General features: G+C 41.7%; 1 protein-coding gene across 3 annotated transcripts in view; it reads right to left on the bottom strand.

The window, feature by feature from the left end:
• ADAMTSL1 (ADAMTS like 1) overlaps positions 1 to 22,514 on the bottom strand; it is a 341,136-nt gene that overhangs the window by 183,558 nt on the left and 135,064 nt on the right. For all 3 annotated transcript variants that reach the window (XM_075825670.1, XM_075825676.1, XM_075825684.1), the window contains exon 5: positions 2,566 to 2,692. In XM_075825670.1, coding sequence (XP_075681785.1) covers positions 2,566 to 2,692 — 127 coding nt within the window. The remainder of the gene's footprint in view (positions 1 to 2,565; positions 2,693 to 22,514) is intronic.

Here is a 22,514-nt window from a genome sequence, read left to right as displayed (position 1 = left end):
CTCTTATATTATACAGCCCTGAAAACCACTTGCTGAAAAAGATTGTTCCAGCCCAACAGGCTCAAAGCAAGTGGTCAAAGAGAAAAGGTGTATCAACAGTCCTGTTTGCAGACCGATATCTCCTTTAGTATAATCCAGCTCTAAGACTTGCTGAACAATTGATTCCACACCTACGCGTTCCAATATCACTATTGAATGTGATAAATCATCAGGGATTGTTTAAAATTGTGTGCCGGTTAGCACGATTTTGTGCAGACGTTATTCCTCCCGGCTCGTGCACGACTCTAATGCAAATGGCCGCCTTGCATTAGAGTCTTTTTCAGCAAGTCGTTTTCAGGGCTGTATAATATAAGAGGAGATTTTGGTCTGTAAATAAAAATTTAATAGACCGTCTCATATCCCTGACCGCTTGTCTGAGCCTGTACATATGTCTAATTGGGCTATATGAGCCAATTTTTAATACTCTATTAATAAAATCAACTTTTAATCGTTCTAATCAGGCAGTAAATTTGTTAATGATCTCAAGGCAGCTGGGACCACAGTCACCAAGAAAACCATTGGTAACACATTACGCCGTAATGGATTAAAATCCTGCAGCGTCCGCAAGGTCCCCCTGCTCAAGAAGGCACATGTACAGGTCCGTCTGAAGTTTGCAAATGAACATCTGGATGATTCTGAGAGTGATTGGGAGAAGGTGCTGTGGTCAGATGAGACTAAAATTGAGCTCTTTGGCATTAACTCAACTCGCCGTGTTTGGAGGAAGAGAAATGCTGCCTATGACCCAAAGAACACCGTCCCCACTGTCAAGCATGGAGGTGGAAACATTATGTTTTAGGGGTATTTCTCTGCTAAGGGCACAGGACTACTTCACCGCATCAATGGGAGAATGGATGGAGCCATGTACCATCAAATCCTGAGTGACAACCTCCTTTCCTCCACCAGGACATTAAAAATGGCTCGTGGCTGGGTCTTCCAGCACGACAATGACCCGAAACGTACAGCCAAGGCAACAAAGGAGTGGCTCAAAAAGAAGCACATTAAGGTCATGGAGTGGCCTAGCCAGTCTTCAGACCTTAATCGCATCGAAAAATTATGGAGGGAGCTGAAGATCCGAGTTGCCAAGCGACAGCCTCGAAATCTTAATGATTTACAGATGATCTGCAAAGAGGAGTGGGCCAAAATTCCATCTAACATGTGTGCAAACCTCATCATCAACTACAAAAACCGTCTGACTGCTGTGCTTGCCAACAAGGGTTTTGCCACCAAGTATTAAGTCTTGTTTGCCAAAGGGATCAAATACTTATTTCTCTGTGCACAATGAAAATTAATATATATAATTTTGACTATGTGATTTTCTATTTTTTTTTTTAATCTAATCTATCTCTCACTGGTAAAATTAAACTAGCCTAAAAATTCTAGACTGTTCATGTCTTTGACAGTGGGCAAACTTACAAAATCAGCAAGGGATCAAATACTTATTTCCTTCACTGTATATATATATATATATATATATATATATATATATATATATAAAATTTATATTCAGACAATACTTGCATGATTGTTACCTTGTAGTAGCTCATCAGGGTTCTAAAAAATAGTGCAGCTTTGGAGCCTCAACATATACCTCACTGTGGTGTTTTTACAAACGATATAATATGAGTGAATACTTTATATAAACAAATAGTATTCTTGTAGAATTATTATATTTTAAACAATTCCAGCAAGTTACTATACTTCTAAAAGTTAAATACAACCTAGAAGTAAAGGTGGCATTGCATGTGTAGGAAAGCAAACAGATGTGGGGTCCAAATTAGAATGTGATGTCTTGGAAAGATATCTAGGAAAACTATTTGCAGCTAAACACACCTTAGATGGCTGCGGTGTTCCTGAGTCACACTTCAGCAAACCATAAGCTGCAATTACAGCCAGATGGATTCACACTGCACCTTGTATTTTAATGGATAAAACACAACCCATAAAAGAGTGCAAATTGAAGTCTCCCCGAGACACTTAAAAGTGGAGAAGCAGTTACACTATTCCAGTTTAAGTCACTTGTTAAAGGTCCCGTGATTGCTAATAGGCAATGAAATGTGTGCAATACAAATAACAAGCAGTCTTCAGTCTCCACCCTATATCATCGGCATGCTGTTACCAAGAGAATCACAGTATGGAAACATCTTGGTTTACTTGTGGGTATGCTAACACCTAATAAGCAAACAAAAGGTTGACGTCATGGGATCTCATTATTGCTCACCGATAAATGCGCCCGGACTTACCCCATAAATACTCACTCAGCAAGTAGCTCAGAATTATGCATCACAGACTGATATTAGATTGCACACTGTGTGAATCATAATATAGCCATAAAATGACTGTCACTAAAAGCTTTTTAAATTCTGAGTGACATCACAAGACAAATGCATTGATACGGAAATTACTATAAATCTCATTTACATTGACTCTTCTGGAGGTGCCATCAAATCTTCATATGTGTGATACCTTGCATAAGGCCCAGTCTTTATGTGATAAATTAATCAGTGTAAATGCTTGTTCACAACTTACATTTATTTGCAGAGAGTTGTGATTTGTACTGCCCCCGAACCAAACGGCATGTTGACCCTTCTCCATTGCAGACTCCACAGTTGTCCTCTTTTGCTGTACTTCCTAGCTGGTGGTCACAACCAACAATCTGCCAAAAAAGACATGTATTCATTTCAGTGTGCAGGTTTGTTTAATATTCTTTTAAACTAATGCCACTGGAGACCTGTAGACCATGGCACAAACCAAGTTACTTGCTTGACCCAATAGTAATGTCTCATTTCAGGATTACTTCAAGAGTTGCACATGTAGTAAATGGCCTTGCCAGATTAAATAAAAAGACATAGTCTAGTTTTATAGGAAGTTACAGGTTCATTGGCTTCCTGGGAAATATTACCGTGTGTGAAAGCAGCCCACAGTAAGAGAGAAAATGAACACAAATAACAAAATTGATGGCTAAAACACACCGCTGTGAATTTACAGAGGACCATGAATGTAGTTCTAACAACACGCATGGTGTTAGACATTAGGTCTCTAAAGTGGCTACTAGTGACTTTACATTGGTACTAAAGACTCATTGCGTGACTATGACATTTACAGCTTCAGGCATTTAAGTGTATTTCCACTTTAAAATGTAAAAAAAGCCATATTTTAATAAATCAGACCTTACAGAAGTAGACAAATTTAGGTAGTTATATTCAGTCCACCTAAAGAGATATTGGTATCTTTCTATTTAGTTGTAGTAGATATTTTTTTGTATTAGTGACAACAGAAAGTTCCACCGAGTAAGTATATAAAAGCAAAATTGTTTAACATTGGCTTTCACTTTAACCTCCCATTCACTAATGTGTGCGGATTTTTGTGTTAAAACACTTTTTGTCCCTTTTAACTAATTTAATAACCAATATAACTGATTTGGATTAGAATACGTTGGCAGCTGCATGTGGACGAAACCACACACATGCGGTGGCCAATGGCCAATACCACAATGTCGTATTACCAGCAAACCAGTGCAGCCACTGGCCACTGTATGTGGGGATGGTATCTTACGTATGGGGCTGCTGCAATGTGGGAACGCACCCCAAAACTGATATGCTCTGAGCATCTTGACTTCAATATCATTACAAAACCAGAGCAAACATGTTGTGAACATAGTCATTAGTTTTATAGAATTCCATATTTTTGGTACACGGTTTTATTGTCTGAAAGCAAAGCAGGGAAACCCGGAAGATAAAAACGAATAAAGATCAGCAAGATACCTTACATAATTTGGTCAAATCTACAAGCAATGTAATACAAATATAAAAAATAATATAAACACATGGGTTTAACAAAATGTCATGAGATTTTTGTGCCAATTTCAAGCTTGACGCACAGAGAGAGAGATTTTCTTCTTGCTCAGATGGGTATTTTTTCTCAGATGTGGGCCATAGACTGCAGATATTCAGACAGTCATAATTATTTGTCAATCCTTATAGCATACAGTCATTATCAGGATTAAGTGCCAGAATTGCTATACCAGGAATTGTTTTTGCAGACAGGATATTGAAATACACAGTAAGAAATAGACGAACCACACATTTGCAGGTGTTCGTGATTTTGCAGGTGGCCTAAAATTTTTAACACATTTTACCAATCTTCAAAACGTGCAATGTGTACTACTTTTCCATTCAGCTGAACAACTCAATATAAAGCCTGCACAATAGTCTATGTAAATCACACATGGGCTTCAAATCTTTAACTTTCCCCTTTCTAAATCAATACATCAAATATCCTCACACACACATACTGTGTATGCACACCGTGCCCCGGTCTATCCATACCCAAAATGGTGGTCATTGCTCCTGGATATAAGGTTGCCCTTTCCCTCACTAGAAATCAGTAATGGTCGGTATGTCAGTGAGAATATGCTGGTCATCCATCAGCTTACTATGGAATGCCTATGCACTTCCTTTATTTAAAGATTTACTGTATGTTTTTCCTTCATTTTCATGACCTTGGATATATATATTTTAAATCAACACAATATAAAAATACACCTGGCAGTGCAAAAAAATGTTGGTTTAAAGCTGTCACTAGCAATGAGATCACAGCCAGAAGGCACAAAACAGAGCGCTGCATGCCTCAAGTGAAGTAGGCCTCCAAAGCCACGATAGTTTTCTCACCACTTAATGAAACAACTTTATTTGTACTTGTGTCAAACACTTATCAGTATACTTTACCCGCAGTTGTTTTTGTGCATGTTTGTTTAACTGCCTTTTCTAAGGCCTGACCCTTTCTTTCCCAGAGAGAGGCCTTCATTCCTCCTAGCCTCGGGCACTCCAACATCTTTTAGCTACTGCTGTACCTTGGCTGACCTTGTGCAACTGGAGATGATGAGGCAAGAAGAAGGATGAGGCAGTGGCACAAGGGGATACAATACAATCAGCGTCCCTGAGCGAAAGCAGTGGCTTTTTGATTGTGTTCAGAAGTGTTCTTTATCATGCTGTGCAACGCGTGTACCCTGAGACTGAAATCGTAATATAAACACAACCTTTATTTTACAGTCCTCCTAGCTACATCATGACATGTGTCTCTCACTCTGACCAAGGAACAATTTGTTTTAAATGTTCTTTTTCATAACAGTGACAATGCGTATATACATATATCATGAATGATTGCTTTATAGCGAGTCCTCAAGTAATTGCTTCTAAACTTACACTTGTGAGATCATCACACCTGCAGTATATAGAATACATGACGTTTATTTGGACTGGGAGTGAATATCTTTTGCAGTCCAAAGGCAAAAAAACAAAACAAAAAGGTTATAAAATTCTAGTCTTGGTTAATCCAATGATAATGTTTATTATAACAGTAAAAAAAATCTGAAAACGGAAAAACATGGAAGTCCTATGTTACAACAGCGTTCCAAACTGGACAACATTCTGAGTGCTGGGGGTTTCGGCAGCTAAGGACCGCCACTTCTCTATCAATCTTGAAATTGAGAATGGACATAAAGAAAATATCTTAAAGCTGTTAATTGTAGGTTTCCCTAACTATGGTTTATTTCAATGAAGTGCAGGGGTGCACAATCTGCGGCCCCGTGATGCTGTTCTGTGTGGCCCCCAATTATCAAGACACAGACATGCTTGTCCGTGTCCTGATTGTTAAGAAAGGCACTGTTGTAAAAATACAGACACATCCTTCTGATGCAGAAAATGACAGGCCCGTTTCCTTTTCCCTACACTGATCATAGATATCAGTATAGAATTGTGTATAGAGAGGTAAATACTAATGGTACACTGTTATCAGGGCACTGTGTGGCAGGCAATGTTAGGGGGGAACTATGGGACTATAGGAATTCTGTTTTAAGTAACTTAAAGGGGCAGTTCAGGCAAAAATGTTACTGTTTTATTCCTAGTGCAGACCATGACCGGTATTAACTTTGGCGCTCTTTGAATCCCTGTGTCAAGCACCACCTCCTCAAGCCCTGCAATTGGTTTAACACAGTGATCCAGTTTTGCCGAGATTGCTCCTTTAAAGTGTATTTCCACCTGAGACATTTATGGTATTTTCCCTGGTTTGGCACTCCGGAGAGGAGGAGACGAGGCGGAGCGCTTGCCACGCATGCTTGTACATGTCCCCATTGTGGTTTATGGGTTATGCAAAATGCTCAGCTGTTTTAACTTCCATAAACTACAATTGAGATAAGATGTGCGGCTACCTCGTCTCTTTTTCTGCAGAGTGCCAAATAGGAGTAGTCCCCCATTCTCCCCATAGGTGGGAGCCTCAATAGAGAAATCCCCAAACTTTACTTTTCATATGCCATAAATGTCTCCGATGGGAATGTCCATTTGAGTTTTATTGCAGTAATTGGAAGTAATACAGTTGGACAATGGGGACCTTAGACCAGAAAAGTTTTTTTTTATCCCTAATGTAGAGTGACCACCGATGATTCTTAAGAATGGTGTTAGTCCAAGCTGTCAAAGCCCCACTAATCTGACTTGTATGGCTTTTCTGATTGATATGTTATAAACGTCTTCTGTTGGTTAAGCCCTTAAAGACAAAAAAAAAAATAGTGGGCAAAATGAAAAGCTTAAAGCGAAATAGTCAGTCCTGTCGAGACAGTAAATCCCCAGCATGCACAAGGAGTTCAGTGTTCAATACCTGCCTACCTCGGACATTTATGGAATAATTAGTAAAGTAAGTTAGAAGTTACCAGGATGAGATCGGGAGTGGCATTAGGCTCATTGTGCACATAAAACGGAGGATAGTATACTGCGCATGCGCAGTAAAGCGGGGCTTACTGTCCTCGATTTCATGTGCACAATGTGCATGTGATCGATGCCGGTGGACTCCTTACCCAGCCTACTTTCGGTAAGTTCTAACTTACTTTACTAATAATTCCCTAAATGTTTTTAGAGGTAGGCATGCTTGGAGCACTAAACCCCAGCTGCATAACGGCATGCTGGTGGTTTAGTGGCTCCAAACATCCTGACAGGTTCCCTTTAATATATTTCTCCTCAGCATTTTAAGGATGCCAACTGCAAAAAAAACAACAACATGCTAATAAAAATCATTATATAAATGCTATTAGAAGTTATGAATCTCTCGTGACAAAGTAACCCTTACATATGTGTCTGACATATTGAAGTTAGCCAGTATGCAGAAAGCACCACTTCTGATGGAATTATGTCTCTTGGGGAGAACCATTCTGATCGTATAAGAAAATTACCTGTATGTACGTACATTGCCCTATCATTCCAGTAAACAAATAAATATAAGATTATTGCCAAAATAGAGATAAATCGGAATATCTATTGTAAGTTTAAGACTAAACAGGAAAGCTCTGCAGAGGCTTCATATCATGAATATGACCATAATAATTGATATTACAACAAAAACTATAGATCTGCCAGCCAGGTCATATAATCTGAGATGTTTGTCCTATAGCTAATTTTGTATAGGCAGTCTAAGAGCTATGTTTGGAGAATTGAAGATGAAACTGTACTTATGTATTATATCTATATATACATTTTTAATTACGTACTGCATTTGTTGAAAACTATGAGGTGCACCCAGGATTAGATGGAAGAAATTGATAAACGCACTTGCAAGCACTTTTTTTTTTTCAGTGTAATTGATGTGTGAAACACGAACAGCACACAGATGTGCGTCCGTGTGCAGTCCGTAGTTTTCACACACCCATTGACTTCGATGGGCAACTAGGTGCGTGAAAACGCACCAATATAGGACATGCAGTGAGTTTCACGCAACGGACACATGCTGTGTGAAAAACAACGCATGTGTGAATGGCGCCATTGAAATCAATGGGTTCGTGTGCTGTGCGTTGTTTCAACGCACAGCACACGGACGAGAATCACGCTCGCCTGAACGAGCCCTAATAGTTTGAATCCTTAAAAAGATTTAGTACTTGAATTCTTCACCTGCCAGGATCACCTTGGAGACTCAGACTCCATTGTGATGTGGCTTCAACAGCTCAGACTGGTATACATGGCTCCAGCATACGCTACAACAGGGGTGGGGAACGTCCGGCCCGCGGGCCGTATAAGGCGACCGGACTGGTCCATTCCCGGGCCGGCACAGTCCAGTCATCTGACCACAAGTCAGTGACGTGAGGTCAGGTGACTGGACTGGTCCACTCCTATCATAGCACGCCCCGACATCACACTGACCGCCTCTGCCGCCGTGTCATTCCCTCCTTGGCTCCATCCGCGCACCCTACTTACTCAAAGTGAGGTCCAAGTGACTTGAAGGTTTTTTTTTCATCAATGATATTTATGATATATCCACAGGACATGTCATAAATGTCAGATAGATGCGGGTCCCACCTCTGGGTCCCAGATCTATCTCTAGAACGGGACCCCCTAAACACTGTTCTACCTCTTTGTGTTGTGCTGAAGCATGTGATTCCTCGCTGAGCTACGCTGTTTTCTAAGTCCCGTAGAACTGAATAGTAGTTACAGAAACAGCGTAACTCGCATGCTACGCTGCTTCCATAACTGCCATTAATTACTATGGGAGTTGTGGAAATAGCGCAACTCAGCGAGCTACGCTGTTTTCCTCTTCACGGTCATAAATCAGCAGGAACACAGAGCGGTAGATCTGGGTTTAGGGGGACCTGTTCTAGAGATAGGTGCGGGTTCCATCTATCTGACATTTATGACATATCCTTGGATATGTCATAAATGTCCCCGATGGGAAAACCCCTTTAAGTAAGTTGGAACCACTTAGCAACTTACTGCTGCGCGTTCTTTTCAAAACTTACCAAAGAGACGACTGCCATCATATTAGGGGGGAGTTAATTCAATATTTGACCAAATATAGCAGGTTAATTTTTAAGTTGATAATTTTGTACGGCCCGCGAATGATGTTATAAATATCCAAATGGCCCTTGGCAGAAAAAAGGTTCCTCACCCCTGCTCTACAATGACGCCATGTTGAAATATTCTGCTGGCTGCTCTGCAAACTGGGTACTACAGCAAGATAAAACTGCTTTTAACAAAGTTCTTCTTTAAGGAGATCATACAAGCATATGTTCTTCACTATAGTGGGGTTGACACATTTAAGAACCTATTGCAAATTGGGGGTCAACCATGTAGTACTCTCTACACCTCTTCTATATGGTTGCTCACATACATGTTTCATGGTCCTAGGACTGTCACTCCACCATTGCTTGTCATTCGTTACAGCTAGAGAGAGACGCTATGCCTCTGACTAAGCAATTGTCCTGCTCCAGTGATCGCCTCCTGCACATGTTGACAGCTAGGTCACTTCATTTTGTCTGTCTTTTTCTGCACTAAGGGTATGTTTACACGCAGTAGCAAAATACGTCTGAAATTACGGAGCTGTTTTTGCCTGAAAACAGCTCCTGATTTTCAGACGTTTTTTAACAACTCGCGTTTTTCGCTGCGTTTTTTACGGCCGTTTTTGGAGCTTTTTTTCAATGGAGTCAATGAAAAAAGGCTCCACATACATCCCAAGAAGTGTTCTGCACTTCTTTGACACAGGCGTCTTTTTACGCGCCGTCTTTATACAGCGACACGTAAAATTACACCTTGTGGGAACAGAACATAGTAAAACCCATTGAAAGCAATGGGCAGATGTTTGTAGGCGTAATGGAGCCGTTATTTCAGGCGTAATTCGAGGTGTAAAACGCCCAAATTAATTCTGAAAACAGTGTGTGTGAACATACCTTTACTCTGTCCCCTCTGTGGACAAGCTACACAGCCTCATTGAAACCATTTACTACAGGAAGGATTCCTCTCTCAGGCAGATTAAGCAGATGGCACCCATTTGGGGCTATGCTGCGAACCTAAACCTTTCATATATATTGGTAACTTAATGTAGAGAAATTTGTTGGTAACTATACAATTCAGTTTACTGTCCTCAGTGGGTTTTATCCTACATGTTACTTTATACAGACACTGGTGGTCGAATACATCTTACAACAAAAAGTTTTGGTAAAGACTTTCCTGATTCTGTCTCTAGCACTAAATATTTATAAATAAGATATGGTAATCTGTTTGAAGTGCTCAAAACCACACAGTAGGAAATGTAAAAAAATATATATTATATCAAATTTGATGAAACTTTCTTGGTTGTACCAGAAAACTTTGGCCCTGATCTAGCCTCAGATGTTTGAAATACTTCTATAAGAAAACTGAATTAAGTACAACATAGAAGAAGTGATTGAAGAAATGTATTTGCTGGTAAAGGCTGCGCATGTGAAGTTTACTATTAAAGGCACTATTATTCCCGGTACAATGACGGAGTATATGTTGCCTAATTGAATCAGCTGAAAATACAACTATTGGAAAGAAGATTTCTCACTACAGAATTAGCAAAGTGTATCCAAACATACTTATTAGTGTGCGAAAGCTGCTCAAAAACACACACATAGTTCTGGCTCACCCTATTGAAGTATGTATTTATGTGCATCTACCTTCCCAAGGGTGGGGAACATTGCAAGAGAATAGAATAATTTAATTAACTGCGCATAAATAAAACTGGTCTACTTGCCATGAATGTTATCCTGTCTACATTAACCGTTTACAATGTCATCATTGTTATTCTCTGACATTTCCCACCCAGTGTTGCTGGGTAATATATTAGAAGCCCTCTGGCAAAAGAGGAATTAGCAGTAATGAATTGTACAGAAATGCCTATCTAATAGCAAGGATAGGGGTGGGTTAAAGGGTCACATGGGGAATAGAAAATCTGGCCAATGATAAAAAATGGATATGACTATTGGATGTTTATTGTATTAATGCTTTCCATCCTTTTTCAGTGAGCAAGATCTACTGCTATTATGAATAAATTCTCAAAAACATATGAGAGGATAACAGCTAATCCAAACTGGCAAGGTTAGTATTATTCTTCAGAAACATTAAATGATTTAAAGGTGACTTAAACTAGAAAAGTACTTAAAGAGGCCTATTTTGTAGTAACTTTTCTTAGAACTATGTGGTGACATTCCTCTTTTATTCCTCCTGTAAATATATGAATAAATTGACCGCTGGATGTTACCATTCCTTTTGTCAATTGGATGATTCCCTGCACACTCTGATACTTTACAAGTAAAGAAGAGCAGCGTGCAGTGATTCATTTTTGTGGTCTGAGGGTGTCTGGTGCCAATATTTATCGAAGACTTTGTGCACAGTATGGAGAAAGTGTGTATGACTGGATAGAGACGTTCAAGAAAGGTCACACATGTATCAGCCATGAAGACTGCTGACAACATTGCGTGTGCACGTGAACTGATTCTATTGGATAGACTATCACCTGTTTGGTCCCCTGAAAGAAGCCCCACGAGGACGAAGATTCACGTCTGATGAAGAGGTGAAGACAGCGGTGCATTCGTGGCTCGCAGCTCAGCCTAAAACATGTTTTTATGTGGGAATACGAACGCTTGTTGACAGACGGACAAAGTGTATTATGTAGAAAAATTATGCATTTGTCTTTTCTGAAAGTTGATTAAAATAAATTCTACAGCCAGAGTGTGGATAATTTTAGACTCACCCTCCTATATATATATATATATATATATATATATTTAGACATATTTCTGGCTCTGAGCGTATGGGGGTTTGTGCTTGGTAATAAAAAAATTCAATATCATTCAGGTTTAACCCCTTAACAACCGCCCATCATCTTTTGACGGCAGGCGGTGCATGTGCTTAGTCTACAGCAACGTCTTTTGGCGTCGCGGAAATTAGGCTAATGAGTGCTCCTGTGAGCCCTCAACCTCTAAGCAGGAGCTGTAACTTACAGCTCCTGTTCTTAGAGAAGCCTGCTGAATACAGCTAGGGTTGGAAAACATTTGAACCCTAGCGGTTTAACCCTTTGATCGCCGCGGTTCGTGAATTTCTATTGAGTCCGTACATCGCTGCATCGATTTCCGGAAAAAGCCGAAAAGAAGGGAAGCGGCTCACACAAGCACTTCTGCTACTTTGTTTTAGCGATTGGTAGAGGTCTCAGTGCTCGGACACCCACCAATCAAAACTTCTGCCGTCACTATGACATGTCAGAAGTTTGTTGAACGTTTAGTTACACTTTAACGAAAGTCTCAACAAACTAAGTTTTGCTGAGAAACTTTCATGGATTACTCATCTCACATTTATCTTAAACAGCCAGGTGAAAAATACATATATATAAAGGGCTATTCAAAAAGGATGGTACAAAATTATAGCCTTAGTGTTCATAACCGAGAGAACATAACACTAATTTATTAACATGAAAACTCACACTATCTATCCAAGTTTTACCTATACACTACAAATGTTCAAAGTGATTTCCATTGGTGAGACAGGAGATGTCTAGGCAGTAGTCCAGTCCTGTCCAGACAAGTTTCAGCATATCCTCGGATATGCACTACACTGTGTCAGTAGTGCGTTGTCTCCCGTCATTCAGATGCTGTGGCTGGGGTGGGCAGATATACTGAGTCCTTAATGTAGCCCCAAATAAAGAAGTCGCAGGGTTTTAGATCTGGTGATTGTGGAGGCCAGCGCAACATTGGTGAATCGTTGTTTCCGGCGCTGCTGAGCCAACATTCCGGTAGAGTTTGATTCAGGTATCGGGAAACATCCAAATGGAAATGTGGAGGTGCACCATTCTGCTGATAGACTACGTTTTGCAGATCTTCCTCTATCTGTGGCATAAGCCATTCCTTTAACATGTCCAGGTAGGAGTGGCCAGTGACAGTATTCTCGGCAAAAAGGAAGGGACCGTAGATTTTGCGCCTGTTCATTGCACAGAACATGTTTACTTTGGGTTAGTCCCTCATGTGCTCAATAAGGGCACATGGTTTTTCTGAGCCCCAAATTCTAATGTTGTGGCGATTGACCTTCCCACTGAGGTGAAAGGTAACCTGTCATCGAATTCATCCTCCTTCAATCAGCCCTGCAAGTAAGGCCTTCACTTTTGCACCATCCATTTTTAATCACTCTGTATATCTATATATATATATATATATATACTTTTGAACGGTAGTGTATATGTATATATATATATATATATATATATATATATATATATATACATATACACTACCGTTCAAAAGTTTAAGGTCACTTAGAAATTTCCTTATTTTTGAAGAAAAAGCACAATTTTTTTCAATGAAGATAACATTAAATTAATCAAAAATACACTCTATACATTGTTAATGTGGTAAATGACTATTCTAGCTGCAAACGTCTGGTTTTTAATGCAATATCTACATAGGTGTATAGAGGCCCATTTCCAGCAACCATCACTCCAGTGTTCTAATGGTACATTCTTTTTGCTGCGTTTGCTAACTGTGTTAGAAGGCTAATGGATGATTAGAAAACACTTGAAAACCCTTGTGCAATTATGTTAGCACCGCTGTAAACAGTTTTGCTGTTTAGAGGAGCTATAAAACTGACCTTCCTTTGAGCTAGTTGAGAATCTGGAGCATTATATTTGTGGGTTCGATTAAACTCTCCAAATGGCTAGAAAATGAGAGCTTTCAATTGGAACTTGACAGTCTATTCTTGTTCTTAGAAATGAAGGCTATTCCATGCGAGAAATTGCCAAGAAACTGAAGATTTCCTACAAAGGTGTGTACTACTCCCTTCAGAGGACAGCACAAACAGGCTCTAACCAGAGTAGAAAGAGAAGTGGGAGGCCCCGCTGCACAACTGAGCAACAAGACAAGTACATTAGAGTCTCTAGTTTCAGAAATAGACGCCTCACAGGTCCTCAACTCGCAGCTTCATTAAATAGTACCCGCAAAACGCCAGTGTCAACGTCTACAGTGAAGAGGCGACTCCGGGATGCTGGCCTTCAGGGCAGAGTGGCAAAGAAAAAGCCATATCGGAGACTGGCTAATAAAAGGAAAAGATTAATATGGGCAAAAGCACACAGACATTGGACAGAGGAAGATTGGAAAAAAGTGTTATGGACAGACGAATCGAAGTTTGAGGTGTTTGGATCACACAGAAGAACATTTGTGAGACGCAGAACAACTGAAAAGATGCTGGAAGAGTGCCTGACACCATCTGTCAAGCTTGGTGGAGGTAATGTGATGGTCTGGGGTTGCTTTGGTACTGGTAAAGTGGGAGATTTGTACAAGGTAAAAGGGATTTTGAATAAGGAAGGCTATCGCTCCATTTTGCAACGCCATGCCATACCCTGTGGACAGCGCTTGATTGGAGCCAATTTCATCTTACAACAGGACAATGACCCAAAGCACACCTCCAAAAGATGCAAGAACTATTTACGGAAGAAGCAGGCAGCTGGTATTCTATCTGTAATGGAGTGGCCAGCGCAGTCACCAGATCTCAACCCCATAGAGCTGTTGTGGGAGCAGCTTGACTGTATGGTACGCAAGAAGTGCCCATCAAGCCAATCCAACGAGTGGGAGGGGCTTCTGGAAGCATGGGGTGAAATTTCTCACGATTACCTTAGCAAATTAACCTCTAGAATGCCAAAGGTCTGCAATGTTGTAATTGCTGCAAATGGAGCATTCTTTGACGAAAGCAAAGTTTGAAGGAGAAAATTATTATTTGAAATAAAAATCATTATTTCTAACCTTGTCAATGTCTTGACCATATTTTCTAGTCATTTTGCAACTCATTTGATAAATATACGTGTGAGTTTTCATGGAAAACTCAAAATTGTCTGGGTGACCCCAAACTTTTGAACGGTAGTGTATATATATATATATATATATATATATATATATATATATAACATTATAAGTTACAAATAAAACTTTTCCCCATTAAAATAGTCAAAACAATAAAAGAATAAGCATACTTGGTATTGTTGTGTCCGCAACAATTTAAACTGTTAAACTATAAAAGTATTTGTCTTGCACGGTGAACGCCATAAAAAAACAAAAAAAAACAAACGCCAGAATTCATGTATTTTGGTCAAATCGCTTCTCAAACAAAATGGAGTAAAAAGTAATCAAAAAGTCGTATGTAACCCAAAATGGTACCAATATAAACAACAGCTCGCCCCGCAAAAAAACAGCTTAATTAACGGAAAAATAAAAAAGTTATGGTTCTCAAAATATGGCAACATGAAACAATTTTTTTTTTTAGCAAATTGTTTTTATTTTGTAAAAGTAGTAAAACATAAAGAAAAATATATAAATTTGGTATCGCCGTTATTGAACTGACCCAGAGAATAAAGTTAACATGTCAATTTTACTGCACAGGGAATGCCGTTAACTCAAAACCCAAAAAACAATGCAGAAATTGCTGTTTCTTTCCATTCCACCCCACAAAAAAATGTTTAAAAGATTTTCAGTACTCTGTATTGTACATTATATAGTGCCATTATAAAATACAACACGGCCCGCAAAAAAAAGCCCTTATATGATACTGTCAACAGAAAAATAAAAAAAGTTATGGCTCTTGGAAGGCAGGGATGAAAACACAAAAATGAAAAAACAAAAACTGCCTGTGGCAGGAACGGGTTAAACAGTGGTCACACCACAGAAATGTACCTTTTTGTTTTACATTTTGTGGAAAGACTTTGAGCAGGCTCCAATTTTGTAAATAAAGATGAATATATGGGGTCATTTTTGACTAAAAAACAAATCTGTAGAAAAAATATCAGATATCTCTTACCCCCTATACCCCATGTCTGAACTTGACAGGTAGCCAATGTAAATCTTTGTGAATTCTCTGCAGATAACTTTTAATAGACCTGTTTGTTCATTGTTGTCTATTGTGTTATGCATATTATGTATGCATTATATTTGAAACAAAAAAATGGCATGCAGCAGGTTTGGCTTATCAAAATTTTGAGTTGGACTACAGCAAAATTAAATCCACTACTTTTTTTTGTAAGATTTATTGGTGTACCGTATGCTACAAATACTTGGAAGACAGGTGTAAAACTTCAGCCCAACAGAATTGAGCCAAATGATCCAATCCAGAGTCTCTAAACTGACAGCTTAGGTTGCTGGAATATTTGGTGAATCAGCAAATTTACCGGTGCCAAAACCCGGCCACAAATTGTTAGCACTGTATTTGATAGTGTACATGTCTAAATATTCCCCTGTCATAACATGTGTTATCCATAAGACCATAAAATTATACTGACATCCAGGGTAGCCTATCTAGCCAGCATGAGGGAGTAATTCCAAAGGGGTTTTCATTGCTTTTGCAGTACTGAAGATGATAGCCCAGAAGGCAGAACAGGAACCTCTGTCTCCTACTGTCTAATGTGCAGCCGTTTAACACCAATATACCCTAACATAATGATGAATAAAAACTATTATATTGTAAACTCTTGCCGTAATAGTTTTTATGTTATAACTAGAGGCATGCTTTAAAGGGTATTCCCAACTCAGCAATCATATTTAAACTGTTAGATAATCTCAATATCTGTATTTTAGTAAATACGTTCATTTTTGAAATCTGTACTCTTTTGCAGATATGAATTATTCTCCAGCCAGGCTTCCCTTCATTGTTTGTAACCTGTTAGGCCCCATGCACACGACCGTAAAAACGCCCGTAATTACGGGCTCATAGACTTCTATTGGCTATGGGTACCTTCCCGTTTGCGTACGGGAAGGTGCCCGGGCCTTCGAAAAATATAGAACATGTCCTATTTCAGGCCGTATTTACGGCATGGGCAGGCCTATAGAAGTCTATGGGGCTCCCGTAATTACGGGTGGCTATGTGTGTGCACCCGTAATTACAGGAGCGTTGCTAGGCGACGTCAGGGGATTTCAATTTTTTAATAAAGAGAAGCAGATAAAATGGCATCTGAGCGATCATGTGACCCTTTTAAGTCCGTAAATACGGCTGGAATACGGATGACAACGGACCCGTATTTATGGGCACGGGTCCGTAAATACGGGTTAAATACTGGTTAAAAAATCGTGTGATAAAGGACCCGTATTTACGGCCAGTATTTATGAAGGAGAGAAAAAATATGGTCGTGTGCATGGGGCCTTACTTATGGTTACAACCATGGTTCAGAAGCGGTGGTCGTGCTTGCGCCGTTCTGCCTTTTTATTTTGCAGTGAAGATAGCCGTGATCTCGGGAATGCGCATGCTAGAGCTCCCTGCTCGACCAGCTCTCTTGAGTTCTATTCAAGTCTATAGGACGGCCCGCAGGCATGCGCAGCAACCCTGGAGCCGTCCTGTACTCGGCATATGAGTAAAGGCCAGCCGAGTTAGCTGAGCCCTTTTCAGGACAAGGTATGTAACGTTGTCTGTTACATACTTATGCTACACAGCAGCACCGCTGTCCGTGGTTTTATACTGCACATACATCAGCTGTATGAGACAGCGTCCTGCTCGGTCTCCTATGCTCTCATCTGCTGTAAGGAAGCCAGCCCTGTATCAGTGCGGGCTTCTGTACTGCCGACAGGCGCACAGGAGATATAGGACGCTGTCTCATACAGCTCATTTATGTGCAGTTTACAGAACAGACCTTACAGGACAGGAATCCCTGGCCAGAGAATCGGAAACGGTATGGCTGGGGCCTACACTCCTAGAGGCAGTCCCAATGGAGCTAGCCACAGGGAGGGGGGGGGGGGCTGTAGCTAGAACTAGATTAGCTAGCAACGTCGGGAGCACCCACTCAGGGCCGGCCTTAGGATAGATGGCGCCCCGTGCAAATGTATCTTTCGGCGCCCCACCCCATCATAAAAAAAAGTCCCATAAAAAATGTTTATTGCCCCCCACAGTACAATGCCCTATATAGTGCCCCCACACAGTATAATGCCCCTTTAGTGCCCCCATACAGTATAATAATATAATATATTATAACCCCTTCAAGGACACAGTATTTTGTCATCTAATTGTGCCCACACAGTATTATGCCCCCTAAGTGACCCACACAGTATATTGCCCCCTGTTGTACCCCTACACAGTATAATGTCTGCTTAGTGGCCTCCATACAGTATAATTCCCCTCTCACCTGGCTGCCACACACAGCCCCCCCCCCCTTGTAGATAGTGCCCACTGTAGATTGTGCCATACAGCCTCCCTGTAGACAGTGCCATAATCCCCCACCTCCTCCTTGGAGAATGTGCCATACAGCTCCCCACCTCCCCCTTGTAGACAGTGTCCCCAAACCCAAAAAAATTGTACTCACCTAGGCCCCGTTCCCACGACGAACTGAGCTGCTCCACGATGAGATCCTTGTGTAGGCCGGCGTGATCCTGTAGCCTAGTACAGAGTTTCCTGACCTTTTCGGACTCAAGGCACCACTGGAAAAATACAATTTCATCAGGGCACCCCTACCAAAAATTGTTTTGAGAAAGACAGAAAACGGCTAAAAACAAGCACTACAAATGTAGGGTATGTTCACACAGCGTTTTTTCTAAGGCAAAAATAATCTGTCTCAAAATTCCTTCAGGAATTTTGAAGCACATTCTGAATTGACAGCGTTGTTTGACCTTTTTTTTTTGGCGTTTTTTTTAAGCTGCTGAAGCTAATGCAAAAGACACAGGCAAAAAAGCACCAAACGAGCGCCGCAGGTATTTTCTGCCTCCTATTAATTTCAATTGGAGCTCAGAGGTGGAAACCACTTGAAGACTATCAGCCTGCTACTCACAGTAAAATGACAATCAGCCCCCCACTCACAGTAAAATGACCATCAGCCCCACACTCACAGTAAAATGACCATCAGCCCCCCACTCACAGAAAAAATTACCATCAGCCCACCACTCACAGTAAAATAACCATCAGCCCCGCACTCACAATAAAATGACCATCAGCCCCCCACTCACAGTAAAATGACCATCAGCCCACCCCTGACAGATTCCCCCTGTAGATAGTGCTACACAGCCCCCAGTCGTTAGTGCCATAGCCCCCTGTAGGTAGTGCCACACAGCCCCCAGTCGGTTGTGCAACACAGCCCCCTGTAGCTAGTGCCACACAGCCCCCTTGTAGGTAGTGCCACACAGCCCCCTTGTAGGTAGTGCCACTACTGTCACTGTCCATATATGGACAGAGACATCAAGCGCTCCATCCAGGAGCGGAATCCCCGGCCACACGGGCATTCCGCTCCTTCATGGAGCTATAGTGGCGCTAGTAGATAGCAGAGCAGGGAGATACTCTCATGCCCGGTGTCGCCGCTAGCAGTCACTATGGCTGCCATAGCGGTAGCGACGCCAATGAGCGACTCAGCATCCGCCTTTCTGCCCGGGCGCTTCTGAAATAAGCAGGGGAAAGGGAGCCAGCGAAGCCCCCTTCTACCTGCTGGAGTGATGCACCCTGTGCAATAGCACAGGTCGCACACCCCTAAGGACGGCCCTGCGCGCACCAACAGAGCAGAGTGGCTTGATTGACATCATACCGCTCACGCCCCATTTTAGAAAATATAACCAGCACTAGCTACATTATCTAGTTGTAAAAAAAGGGAGTTAGGAAATTAATATGATTTTTTTTTTTTTTTTTAAAGCACTATATTTCTATTTTTTATTTATGTTTAGGATGTATTTTAAAAACAATTACTCCATTTGGGAATAACCCTTTAAGGGTCTGCCCCCATCCTAGATTTACTACTTCTGTGGCTGATAGAGTGTCTGGTAACATTGTTTGTGTTTTTTACCACCCCCCTAGATTTTATTTGCAGTATGTCACAGAAGAAGGGAAGAAATCAGTAAAGCCTGAAGAGGAAAATAGCACGACAGTGCGGACTACAGTAAGGCTATGTTCACACAGAGTATTTTGACGAGTTTTTTGACGCAGAAACCGCGTCACAAAACTCGTCAAAAACGGCCCGAAAATGCCTCCCATTGATTTCAATGGGAGGCGTCGGCGTCTTTTTCCCGCGAGCAGTAAAACTGCCTCGCGGGAAAAAGAAGCGACATGCCCTATCTTCGGCCGTTTCCGCCTCTGACCTCCCATTGACTTCAATGGGAGGCAGAGAAAGCGTATTTTACGGTGTTTTATGCCCGCGGGCGAAAAATGCTGCGAAAAACTCAGCGAAAATCGGCGTGCAGGGAGAGGAAAATCTGCCTCAAACTTCCAAACGGAATTTTGAGGCAGATATTCCTCCTGCAAAATACTCCGTGTGAACATAGCCTAAAGGGGGAGAGAGAGAAAGAGAAAGAGAAAGCGAGAGCCTGACAAGAGTAAGTACAGCTGGCTTCGGCGCTGTGCACCCGTGTCTCTCCTTCTCAGCTGCTACATCTGAGGGTATGTGCACACACACTAATTACGTCCGTAATTGACGGACGTATTTCGGCCGCAAGTCCCGGACCGAACACAGTGCAGGGAGCCGGGCTCCTAGCATCATACTTATGTACGATGCTAGGAGTCTCTGCCTCGCTGCAGGACAACTGTCCCGTACTGTAATCATGTTTTCAGTACGGGACAGTAGTTCCACGGAGAGGCAGGGACTCCTAGCGTCGTACATAAGTATGATGCTAGGAGCCCGGCTCCCTGCACTGTGTTCGGCCCGGGACTTGCGGCCGAAATACGTCCGTCAATTACGGATGTAATTAGTGTGTGTGCACATACCCTTATTACATAAGAGGAGGATGCACCTACCAGCACTGGCCACAGATTTGGTCAGGGAGAGATTGGGAATCTACCAGGTGGCGGAAGAGGGCAAAAGCGGCAGGCAGCTCACAGGGATCCAGCAAACTAAGATACAGTTTACTGGGATCCTCACGCTGCCAGGCTACTTTAGTTGTTCCTGTGCCTGCGTGCAACATGGAAGGAACACTATGATCACCGCTGATTTTCTTTCTCTGACTTATAAAAGTGACTTGCAGAAAACCTTGCAGATCCTTTACTCTAAGGGCTTGTCCACACGTAACGGAATTGTGGACGGAAAATACGCAGCAGAATACAGTAGCAGCAAAATTGGTGAGATTTAACATCTCTCATCCCCATGCTGCGTAAAATATCCATGCAGAAATTCACCTGCGGTGCGGATTTTTCGTACCGCAGCATGTCCATTCCTGCTGTGGAAAGTGGACTGAATGGGCACCATTTTCTGCAGTAAAAAAACGCAAGAAATGGTGCGGTTTTTTACGCAGCGGAATTTCTGCTAGTTTCTGCAAAATTGCTGCAGATATTTTCTGCAGCAATTCCATAACGTGTGGAAAAGCCCTATTAGTGAAGGAAAGAAAATCTCCAGTGACCACAGTCTTTCATAGATGATACTGGCAGCAGAGGGTCAACTAAAGTAGCTCTGCCAGGATCCTCACACTGTAAACTGACTTCCACATCACAGCTTCCTGCACCACAGTAAGTGTGATTGGAGTAGTGGAATAATGGGTTTAAAGGCACCCACACCAAGATGATGTATCATCCGAAAATCATATATTATTTAAATTGTTTTTTTATTATACACATTAAAAAAAAAAATGTAACTGTTGGGGGTGCTTTTTTTTTACATATTTTATATGTATCTATCAACATAAAAAAATAAAAATCTTGATATTTTGCCGTTTTCACACTGGCTACTAGAGCAGTCACACTTGCCAGCTTTGCTGTATATACAGGCACAGGCTTAGGATAAAGATCTCACTACAATTAAAGGCTGGGCAAGTTACTGACAGCTCTATTGTCTAAGGCTCTATTCACACGACAGGGTCTGAGTGTCAGCTGAAAAAAATGTCAGTTTTGGTCCGTTTTTCTGGGCCGTTTTGCATCAGTTTTGCATCTGTTCCGGGCCGTGTTTCAGTTTTTAACGCCCGATTTTGACCCATATTGCATCTGTTTTTCCCTGTCCATTTAAAAAGTGGATGAATTTAATGCCACACACTGCCCTCTGCAGATAATGCCACACATTGCCCTCTGTAGATAATGCCACAGACTGCCCTCTGTAGATAATGCCACAGACTGCCCTCTGTAGATAATGCCACAGACTTCCCTCTGTAGATAATGCTACACACCACCCTCAGTAGGTAGTGCCACACATCCCCCTGTAGATAGTGCCACACAGCACTCTGTAGATAGTGCCACAGTGCCCCCTGTAGATACTGCCACACAGACCCCTGTCGGTAGTGCCAAACACCCCCTTTACGTAGTGCCACACAGCCCCCTGTAGGAAGTGTCCCACAGCCACCTATAGGTAGTGCCACAGTGCCCCCTGTAGATACTGCCACACAGCCCCCTGAAGAGGTAGTGCCACTGCCCCCTGTAGGTAGTGCCACACAGCCCCCTTGTAGGTAAGACCACACAGTCCCCTGTAGTTAGTGCCACACAGTCGCCTTGTAGATAGTGCCACTGCCCCCTTGTAGGTAGTGCCACTAACCCCTTGTAGGTAGCAAGAAGTGATAGCACTTTTAGGAGGAGGAGGAGAGAGCGAGCGGCAGAAAGCACAGACGTCACTCGGATCAGATCCAAGTGAAGGCATTGTCTTAGACTTTTATGGGAAAGGTGCGGCTGTGAGAACGGCCCAAAATAGGGCATGTTCCATTTTTTGATGGCCCGGTTTTTTTTGATGGCCGACTATCCCTGCCATGTAAATAGGGCCTTACTGGAAGCATAGATAAGGTAGGATAGCCACACTATATGCAC

The sequence above is a fragment of the Rhinoderma darwinii genome, chromosome 1 (genome assembly GCF_050947455.1).
Source record: "Rhinoderma darwinii isolate aRhiDar2 chromosome 1, aRhiDar2.hap1, whole genome shotgun sequence".
NCBI classification, from domain to species: Eukaryota; Metazoa; Chordata; class Amphibia; order Anura; family Rhinodermatidae; genus Rhinoderma; species Rhinoderma darwinii.
This window is presented reverse-complemented; position numbering and strand designations above follow the sequence as displayed.